This window comes from Electrona antarctica, assembly GCF_951216825.1.
Source record: "Electrona antarctica genome assembly, chromosome: 11".
Classification (NCBI taxonomy): domain Eukaryota; kingdom Metazoa; phylum Chordata; class Actinopteri; order Myctophiformes; family Myctophidae; genus Electrona; species Electrona antarctica.
In genome coordinates, this window is record NC_136792.1 from 51,709,094 (window position 1) to 51,720,404 (window position 11,311).

The 11,311-nt window shown below is 45.7% G+C and overlaps 1 protein-coding gene and 1 pseudogene across 2 annotated transcripts in view; one reads left to right on the forward strand and one right to left on the reverse strand.

Moving 5' to 3' along the window:
• LOC306932953 (uncharacterized protein) overlaps positions 1–9,172 on the forward strand; it is a gene marked incomplete at both ends in the record, with an annotated part of 24,119 nt that extends 14,947 nt beyond the window's left edge. The window contains 2 exons of the mRNA XM_079514925.1: positions 7,749–8,093; positions 9,025–9,172. Of these exons, the coding sequence (XP_079371051.1) occupies positions 7,749–8,093; positions 9,025–9,172 (493 nt within the window). The remainder of the gene's footprint in view (positions 1–7,748; positions 8,094–9,024) is intronic.
• On the reverse strand, positions 765–2,457 carry LOC306931957 (DNA polymerase lambda-like; annotated as a pseudogene). The gene has a single exon. The product of its transcript is annotated as a DNA polymerase lambda-like (transcript).
• Positions 9,173–11,311: the final 2,139 nt, after the last annotated feature.

The following is an 11,311-nucleotide window of genomic DNA, read 5'->3' on the forward strand; positions in this document are numbered from 1 at the left end:
AGGTCGCGCACACCCATCCGCATGGGTGACGGCAGACTGCTGGCGCTTTGGCATGGGAGGGGGGGTCAGATCAACATATGGAATGAATTCTGTACTGGCCATATATGGAGCGTATCTTGAGTGTACAGGGTTTGATGAGGTCAGGTCAACATATGGGATGTCAGAACAGGAAGGATAGGTGGTATGGGGAAGGATCAACATATGGAATGTCAAAACAGGTCACCTCCATATACGGAGATCTCAGGGTTTGAGGTCCCGGCGATCCAGATGATCCTGTCTTCTCCATGTATGGTTATCCAGGGTTTGATGAGGTCAGTGTTGTGATCTTCATATATGGAGATGGCCATATATGGTGGCATGATGTGTCACTCACAAGGCGTGATGACACGAGGCGTGATGTCACAAGTTTATTTTCATTGTAGTAATGACAGTAATGACAATGCAAGACGTCATCTAGCTGTTCACGGACATGAGAACATCAACATGCCCCAACAATAAGACATCTGCATAACAGGGGCGCCAGTGGCTCAGGGCTAGGATGAACTGCAAGGTTCCCAGTTCGATCCCTGTGGGCTCCCCCAGAGTTAGTGTCAAACTAAACCCCTCTGAACCCCCTAATTGCTCCCGATGTGCAGGTTGGTGCCTTGCATGGTTTCCTCCGCAATCGGTGTGTGAATGGGTGTGTGAATGTTATGCACAACCTATATGTAAAGTGCATGCTTTGGTTAAAGGCGCTATATAAATGCACCATTTATCATTTCAAATCACCAGTCCCTTTCATGAGGTTCACGGAACGGAATGCCCAAAAGGAAAAAAACATCCTTTTCCGTAGGCGTAGGAAGTGGAGTGCCGTCATATATCTTCACAGTACCTCGACGCAACACGTCCTTGTTGAGCGAACGCTCCGATAGGCTCATGGACTTCGTCTTGGCCAGGGCCCTCATGGAGCGGTTGAAGTGCGCCGAGCCGGTGAAAGACACGAGCGAACACGCCAGCTGGTCGTAGGGCACCGCGATGATGTCGATCCTGCGATGGCGGCGGTCGTCGGCTCCCGGCAAGCGGCACACGCCCATGTACTTCCTCCGATCCCCGCCGTTCTCCTCGCCACCCGCCAGGTCGTCCGTCAGGAATCCGCTCTGACGGAGAGCGTGTGGCACTTTGCGCAAGATCCCCTCGTGTGACTCGCCGTCGGGGTGAGAGATGAGGACGTCGACGTCTCCGCACGTGGCCTTCCGGCGGCGGTACGAACCGCACGCTACGACCAGCAGGCCCGGGTCCGCGGCCAGGGCAGCCTCCCTCACCACCGCCTCGATGGAGGCCGCTTCTTCCCGCGGCATGCGATCCAGGAAGTCGTCGTAGTGCTCGAGTCCGATCCTCTGAGCGTTGCTCGGGTTAGCCTTCGTGCGGACATCTTCCAAAGTCCGAAACCCCTGCTGATACCACAGCCGCGCCGTCTCGGCTCCCGCGCCCCAGACGTTGGTGAAAAGTTCAAGAACGGCCGCGGCTTCCCCGATGTGATCCAGCCTGCGGAGATGACCGCTCTCCGCGATCTCGGCGACTTTGTCGGCCATTTTCTTCCCGATTCCCGGGATTTGACGAGCCTCCCGACGTGACGCGATGAGCTTGTGATGAGCCTCGAGTGCGCTGACGGCTTTAGAGTATCCCAAGCGCCCTCCACGTGTCCCCTCGGTTTGCGTAAGCTTTGGCCAATACTTCTAGTTTATCTGTGATGTGCTTGTTGTGGTTATTATTGTTTTTGGACCGAGAGGACCGGCAGCAGACCCACTTGCCGGACACGGGACCGGGATAGAGACCGGGTCCGGGGGTCTCCTCTTTGGAGCGCTGGTCGGTCATCAGAGCAATCAGGTCAACCTGCGAGACCCCGTCTTCTTCACTCAACTGCTCTTCGTCGTCCGAGACCTGCAATTCCGTGCTTTCCTCTGGTTCCGCTCGATCCAACAGTGGCTCCGCGGCGTCCTGTGTGGCAGGAGAGTCGCTGAACAAGTCCTCTTCTCCATCCCCTCTGTGTGTTTCACGGTCGTCCCCGCACGACGGAGAGATCAGACTGTAGTCCGCTACGCCGAGCAGCCGTTTCTCTGCGATGCACGCGCTCAGCCAGGTGCACTTCACCAGTTGAACCGCGGGTGGCGCCGTCTTGTCCCATTTCAGTATGCGGAGGGCCCTGTCGCGGTCCATACCGTCGTCTACGATTACGTGAGTGACGCTAGAAGACGTCAAACTTTCAGTACGTCCTCCGTTCTGCCGGATCAGTCTTTGAAAGATCTGACATCTGGCGTTCCCTATGCCGGCAGGGAGGATATGTACCGTCATACTGCTAAAAATGTTGCCCACCGTGACACGAGTTTCGTCCGATTTCGTCACATCCTTATTCTCGGTCAGTCTGGCTCTTTTAACGTTAGGGAAAGCTTTCACGATCCCACCACGGCGAGGCTCCATTCCGTCAAACGGGAAGCCGCCTGCTTTGAACACAAAAGTTGTCAAAAACAAAGTACAAAACCGTGAGTCCTATACCTAAACACCCTAATCTCTATAACATGTGTAGAAAAAGCGACGCACTGTTTTAACGAGGCAGTCTCACTACTATACTGAACATGAAAATCTATAGCTGTGCATAACGAAGGACTTGCAACAGAGTTGTGTTGTATGTGCCTTCTGAAAATACCGGGGAAATAATTCACCTGACTGTGCTCGACTTCAGTTCCTTCCGGAAGCTTACTTTGGTCCAAACAACGATCACTTTCGGACTTTTCAATCACTCCCCATAAGACAGAGAAACACAGCAACAATGCACCTACCTCGTTTGACATTGTGTACTTGAGACAACATTGGCGGCAGGTGCATGGTCGTTTGTTAAACGAGTAAACTATCTAAGGGTCCTTTCATGTGGCCAGTCTGTGATGTCAGTCATCTATGACGTGTATATGATATGACATCACGTATGACTACATATTTGGGCGTGGTGTCAGCCTGACTCCACTGCCAACTATACACCAACTATAATATAGTTGGCGAAGTCGTCATATATTATATGACGACTTCCCATTCTAAAGTTTTTAGGTACTTCCTTCGCCTACTGTCATCGTATACTTGAAATTGGCGCTTATCAGTGAAGCTATAAGATTAGACGCACGCACGCACGCACGCACGCACGCACGCACGCACGCACGCACGCACGCACGCACGCACGCACGCACGCACTCACTCACTCACTCACTCACTCACTCACTCACTACTCACACAAACACACACACACACACACACACACACACACACACACACACACACACACACACACACAGAGAGAGAGAGAGAGAGAGCCCCTCTTCTCGGCACCTCTTACGATCCACGCAGTAAAAAGGGAAAAAAATCACACTTGTGTGAAGTGAGGGATGCAAACTGAATTTGTATCGGCCACAGATACAAATTCCATAGACTCGGCTGGCAAACGATTTACGTAAGAGTGCTCCCCATAGACTTGGTTTCAATAGCCATGCATTGCAGGGTCCTCAAACAACAGTCCTGGTATGAAATGTCGTTTTTGAGAGGCGCTAGCCCCAACTATGCCCAGCTTTGCACGATGGAAATGATTTGATTGGCTGAGCATGGAATGTGATGTATGATGATAAAGAGCGCCCCTCACTTCACACAAGTGTGATTTTTCCTATTCCGCCTACTGGCGGTTGTGGTGCTTTGAATAATCTGCTTTTGTTTAAATGATTTAATGTGTAAAAAGTGTGATTTTGTTATGATGAAAGTAAATGGAATCGCTACTTCCAGTTTCTCAGTTAGGAGCACAAAACCAGCAAGTTTAGTTTAGTTTTAGTTTTTATTTGCACGTAATGTACATTAAAAGAAAAACAAAGGAAATTACAAATGGAATGAAATACATTTGTATGAAAAAATAAAAATAAAAAATCAGAAAAGAAAATGTGCCGGAAGGACCAAAAAAACCCAGAAGGGCTTATCGAGTGGCCTTCCTTAAAGCTGCCAAGGGAGCTTAAGCTAGTTATAATAAAATTAAAACATTAATGAAAATACATAATGATGATATTAATAATATTAATAATAATATTAACAATAATATCAATAATAATAATATTAACAATAACAATAACAAGAAATGAAACAGGTAGTAACATTAATAATTATAATAAAGATCAGGGTGACTAGGGCATGTTGCCCAAGCTTAATAGGAATATGTAATTAATAATGATAAATAAAGAGCAGGGTGACTAGGGCGTGTTGCCCAAGCTTGATAATAAAAACTGCTGTAATTGTTTGTTGAAAGAACTCATGCTAGTACAGTCTCTGATGTGAGGCGGTAATTTGTTCCAAAAATGAGGTCCTCTGTACTTAATGGTGAATTGGGCGGATGTAGTCCTGAAGAAAACGGAATGAAGATCATTTGCTGATCTGGTGTAATGATTGTGGATTTCATTGTTGAACTGGAAAACATTTTGAAAACAAGCTGGGAGTGCTTTGTGAATGGATTGGTATATAAAAGAGCACATTTGAAAGTTATTTAATTCAAAGATGGGAAGAATTGTCAGACACTTAAACAGAGGAGTGGAACTGGTGAGTCTGCTAGAAAAAGTAATCATTTTGATAAAACGTTTTTGTAACAGAAAAATACCATTAAGATTAGATTTGAAATTACTAGCCCACACAATATTACAATATGAGATATATGGATAAATCATAGTATAATATAAATGAATAAGGATTTTTCTTGTCAAAAGGTGGCGCATTCTTCGAATGACTCCAATATTCTTACTTACTTTATTACAGATGAGTGATATGTGATTTTTCCAGGTTAGTTTGTCATCGATGATTACTCCAAGACATTTTGTAGCGGTAACCCTTTCTAGTTTGTTATTATCAATCTGGATACTGGGAAGGGTACTTATAACTGGGTGATATATGGGGCAAAAACATCATGTAAGAGCTTTTCTTTACATTCAGAGATAACTTATTTGCCTTGAACCAGGTGTCGATCTTGCTCAACTCCTGGTTAATTTCCAGTATTAGGCTCTGTTTGTCTTTTCCAGATAAAAAGATGTTGGAGTCATCCGCAAATAAAATAAAAAAAGCTTTGGGAGAAGTCAAATATAGGTCATTTATATAAATGAGAAATAATAGGGGACCAAGTATTGACCCCTGGAGCACACCACAAGAAATCAATCTGTTGGATGAGGAGATGTTATTCCACATTACAAACTGATTTCTTGCTGACAGGTAACTCCGGAACCAAGACAAGGATATTCCATTTAAACCGTAATGTGAGAGTTTCTGTATCAAAATGTTGTGATTGACCGTGTCGAATGCCTTCGATAAATCCACAAACACACCAAGTGTAACTTCTTTATTGTCGCGAGCTAAGGAGATATTATTAATTAATTGGGTGAGAGCCATCGATGAGGTTGACCACATTTGGACCGCAAATACCGAATATAACCACTTGGTGTCGCCCTTGACTCAGGAGTGTAACATTATTGTGAAGAGGCAAAAATCTGACACAAGACTTTCTTGAGTCGTTTTTTGTGATTGATTGATTGATTGATTGAAGTATTTATTAACAGTTTGCAGAATTACAGTACATTTCAAGCACAACTCAATACAAAAACTGTCAACTGTGAGTGGACGACCAATAAAGCACTACACTTGTTTACAAGAGGGTCCACCATGTTCAATTCATCATAACATTTAGAGACATACAAATATACACTTCTATATAGCCAAAAAACAGGAAAACATCATCATAAAGGAGGTAAAAAGGGAAAAGAAAACATATACAGTGAAGGGAAAAAGGGGTGGGGGGGATTCAGATTTTACGGGGGCCAGTTTCGAATTGCAGCCGTCCGTAGGTCAGGTGCCCTTTGAGAGCAGTTTTGAAGGAGTCAAGGGATGGGCGTTCCACATTTTGGTGGCATAGGAGCGAAATTAATTTAGTCCCCTGTTTGTGCCGAATCTGGGTTCCACATGGTTGGTTGAACTCCCTCTGGTGTTGTGGGTGTGGACTTCGTTCACACATGGGTATCTTGGTGGTGTATGTCTGTGAATTATGTGTGTTGAAATCTCAGAATGGAAAATCCCCCAAATTCTAATGAGTTCTATATGTTGAAATGAGTTATAATGGCCGGAATGTGTATAGGGCTGAAGTGGTGTGTGGAATGTATGTTTTGTAATAATAATCCAAATATACCAAGTAGGCTTTAGTTAGTAAACTAAAGTTTTCAAATAATTGTAGTGAAGTAAAAGTACAATATTTGGATTCGAGATGTAGTGGAGTAGAAGTGAAAGTACTGGAAATTGGAAATACTCAAGTAAAGCACCTCAAAACTGTAATTAATACAGTACTAAAGTACGTAAGTAGGCCTAAGTGATATTTTTTGGTTAAAACAAAAATTAGTTTTTCTTTAACAAAAACAAAATACGCTTTGTTTTAACTAAAAATATTTAATAAAAGGTTAAATCACTATATTGTGAATCATTGCTATAGAGTGTTTGTTCAGTAACATGGGTCTGCCTGTCTCTCCAGCTCTTTAATAAACAGAAAATACATTTTCAGGTAGGTGACAACATTTCAGCCAATCAGGAGAAAGTATGTATCATCTTAATTTTTATAGCGTTGCAGTTCCAATTTTGTCTGCTCATTTCTTCACTCACACAATTCCACTTGTTTAATCTGTATACCGACTGCATTCTCTATCCTGATTGGATAAAATTGGTATCCCGACCTGAAAATGCATTTTCTGTTTAAGTCATTTAGGCCTGACGTCGAAATTTAAAGAATTTCTTCAAAATCCTGTGTTTCTGTATCAGTGGTGCTCAATATTCCATGTCAAGGACCCCAACAATTATATGTAATATGCCTCCGCCTCCCCATCTGAAAATATGTTGTTCCAGGGACCTCCCCAGAAGCAAAGATTTGAGTTAAAATGTTCACTCTGTAATAATATATATTCAAAGATTGGAGGCACATTTTCACGATTTTTCAAAAATAGCAGTCCTACAAGCTCAGCTTGTAGATCTGCTATTTTTCAATAGCTAAAAGTATAACATAATGCTTTAAAACACCAAAAGGGGTTCCCGCCCAAAATGGGTTAATATAGAGCTGGAGAGACATGGAGACTCCTGATACTGAACAAACACTCTATAGCAACGAGTAGGCCTACAGTACTTTCTAGCACTTATTTAGCTTTCTAGCACTTATTTAAGTAAATGTAGCCTACTTAGTTCTTCCACCACTGATCTCTTAACACGGAGCCCGCCAGCACCGTAGGCTACGTTTTCCAGGGTTTATATTCTGCATGTTTTGATCCGAATTCGAATTCGAATCGTTAGCTGCCGCTCGTTAGCATAACAGTGGGACAGTGGCCGTGGCCATTTTGATTGAAGATGCGCGGGCATCCACTTGCACTCTATGTGCTGCTTTCAATGGCCTGTATCTCCAAATCGGCGCAATGAATGTCGTTTCTGGTGAAAACAAGGTTTTTCAACGGCCGACAGCAGGCGCCGCGATACTCACGGTCGGGTTTTTTCACTACCGACCGAGAGAACAACAACCGGTCAAGACACCACACACAGCATTTTGTCATTGTAACATCCGGTTACGGATATTTGGCTCTTCAAAATAAGGGTTGCGCGCGATAAACCCTTGGCAATGCGCGATAGACAGATTAATTAATCCTGGCGGGCAGACGGTTAACTATGTTTATCACCACCAGCTGGCCAGAGCTCCTCCCACTGCTAGAGCTGCAGTACGGCAGAGACGTCGGCTACATGTTCCAGAACTACGTGTTTTCCACGGCCGTCACCGTCGCCTCCTCATCGACTCCTCCTCCCACCTCCTCCTCCTCCCCACCTCCGCGTTGCTGCCCCCGGTGGCGGGGAGTGCCCGGGGTCAACATCCTGTCCCACCTGCTCTACGAGCCCAACGACCAGCCCTTCGCCAACTTCAAGATCATCGTCGACCCGCGGGCCGTGGTCAGCACCAGCGTCCACGGACTGCTGGACTCCAGGAAGGGCTGCGTCTGGGTCGACAACGCCCTGGCCAGGATGTACCACACCAGGTGAGGACGCACCGTCCCCAGGTGAGGACGCACCGTCCCCAGGTGAGTGTAAGATGAAACCAAACGGACCAGTAAGGGTCCGTTTGGATTCATTTTACACTCTCGAGAGTTAAAGATTTAAAGTTAAAGAGTTAAAGGGTTCGTTTTGTTATCAATGCTCCATTAACCCATTTAGGCCTGACCTAGAAATGTAAAAAAAATCTTCTAAATCCTCCAGTTTTCTGAAATAAATATTTTCACAATTTTTCAAAAATAGCAGACCTACAAGCTCGTAAGTGGCGCGCTACGAGGTTCCAGCTGGGGACCACCTGGAACCTCCTCAAGGACCACTGGTTGAATATGTTCTCTCTCTTCTCTCCTCCTCTCCAGAGCTCCAGTGCAGAGACATTTAACAGCATGTTCTCTCTCTTCTCCTCTCCTCTCCAGAGCTCCAGTGCAGAGACATTTAACAGCATGTTCTCTCTCTTCTCTCCTCCTCTCCAGAGCTCCAGTGCAGAGGCATTTAACAGCATGTTCTCTCTCTTCTCTCCTCCTCTCCAGAGCTCCAGTGCAGAGACATTTAACAGCATGTTCTCTCTCTTCTCTCCTCCTCTCCAGAGCTCCAGTGCAGAGGCATTTAACAGCATGTTCTCTCTCTTCTCTCCTCCTCTCCAGAGCTCCAGTGCAGAGACATTTAACAGCATGTTCTCTCTCTTCTCCTCTCCTCTCCAGAGCTCCAGTGCAGAGACATTTAACAGCATGTTCTCTCTCTTCTCTCCTCCTCTCCATAGCTCCAGTGCAGAGGCATTTAACAGCATGTTCTCTCTCTTCTCCTCTCCTCTCCAGTGCAGAGGCATTTAACAGCATGTTCTCTCTCTTCTCTCCTCCTCTCCAGAGCTCCAGTGCAGAGACATTTAACAGCATGTTCTCTCTCTTCTCTCCTCCTCTCCAGAGCTCCAGTGCAGAGACATTTAACAGCAGACCAGCTGGTGTACGACGGCCGACTGCTGACCTACAGCACACGTCTCATCCCTGCCGTTAACGCTGTGCTCAGACACACTGGCCTTGAACCACTGGACTATAGCCTGGTGCAGCCATAACAGCCTTCTTCTGCCTTTGCAATGCATATTGCCCCCATGAGGCAGATTGAGTCTGGCCCCTCTCAATTGTGGGGGAGGACTTCGAAGGACACGAAGTGGTGACGAGCCAACCGGATTCGTCTGGAACCAGGCTAGAAGAACCAACCAACGTGATTGACGACACTAGCGTTGACTCCCATTGTAACAATGGAATGCGGAAAGTGCTCATTCTATCTCAATGGGATAGTTCCAATGTTTGGAACTATAGACCAATAGCACCCCGGCGACTGTGGCTCAGGAGGTAGAGCAGGTCGTCCAACGATCCATGGGTCGGCGGTTCGAATCCCGGCTCCTCCTGGCTACATGTCGAAGTGTCCTTGGGCAAGACACTGAACCCCAAATTGCTCCCGATGTGCTGGTTGGTACCTTGCATGGCTTCCGCCGCAATCGGTGTATGAATGTGTGTGTGAATGGGTGAATGTAATGCACAATCTATGTAAAGCGCCTTGGATAAAGGCGCTATATAAATGCACCATTTACCATTTACCACCCCGCTTTGCGGCGAGATCAAAGCGTGTCGCGACTCTCTTCTACGGCTCTGGAACCAACCAGGGCCCAGTATGCAAATTTGGGGGCGGGACATTGCAGAAAAAAATCGAATACTGAGAGGGATGAGACTAATTATCCACGCAGAGATATTAGTATCGCTACAAGAGGCCCCCACTGGACCTCACTGAGTAGCAGAGAGAGAGAGTGTGAGTGCGTGCGTGTTAGACTGTCCTTGCAGGGAACCCCGACTATCAGCTACTGTCACTTGGGAATGGATTTGAATCTTTTTCCCTGTTATACTGGTGCAAAAACAATACCTTTAAAATGGTACCGATGTCTGAACGGTGTCTGAACCAATACGTTTCAACTTGGACCCTTGGTCAGAATTTATTGAAAGGATAGCCAGCCCCCCCCTCTCATTTTGGAGGAGGGACTACTGTATACGTATACATACACATGCAAATAAAACATTGCACACAAATACACCACTTAACAGTTTAAAGTGTATACTTCAGTATATAAATATGAATAAATACAAAAGCATCTATCCAGCATGAACCATGAAATGAAATGATGAGTCAATAAATGTGGTAAATGGTGAATTTATATAGCGCTTTTATCCAAAGCGTTTACATAGATTTGTAATTTTGTACATTACATTCAGTCATTCACACACATTCACACACCGATGGTGGAGGAAACCATGCAAGGCACCAACCTGCACATCGGGAGCAATTAGGCGTTCAGAGTCTTGCTCAAGGACACTTCGACGCTAACCCACAGGGATCGAACAACCGGCCGCTCTACCGGCCACTCTACTGCTGATCCACTGCTGCCTCATATGTTAAACTTGTATCATCTTGTATGTAAGTCCTTTATGTCAGAATCATAAATGGACATAGTTGACATTGGCCTGTGGCCACGGCCGTTTCTTTTCAATACCAAGTGTGTGGTATTGATGGTTGAAATGCAGGGTAGCTCAGTCAGTAGAGCTCTCGCCTTTGGACCGCAAGTTCATGGGTTCGATCCCGGGCACCGCCAACTCAGCGAATAAGTAGCATGGCTTGGTGCAGCAAGTCGTGCGGGAAGTACTGGGAGCTTATTGTAACAGGGATCAGAGAAGATAGCAGTAAGGAGGATGAAACTAGCTGGCCATGCCCACCAACACCAAGAACTCCTGGACAAAAAAGCTTGTACTGTTGGAACCAACACACAGGCATCGATCGAGAGGACGTCTCACACCTAAACCTACGTGGACGTACTAAAGAAAGATGCTGGCGCAGAAAGCACAAATGAGCTGGCCAGATGTATGGAGAACCGAGATGACTGGAGACGCCGATGGAGGGCTCGTCTGAGGACGACGCAGAGAGAGATAGACTCCCGCGTGTTACCGGCTGATACCGACAACAAGCCACTCCCGACCTACTTCTTCTGATTTGAGACTATAAACATTGGATGGATCTGGTCTGCACAAGTTGGATGTGCGGATGGTAGGCATATCGTATATCGCGATATATCGATATTATATCCCGACGATATGTATCGATTAAAAATCAATTTTCAAAAAAATAAATGAATGAAATGTGAGCTGTAATCATATTCCATCATATT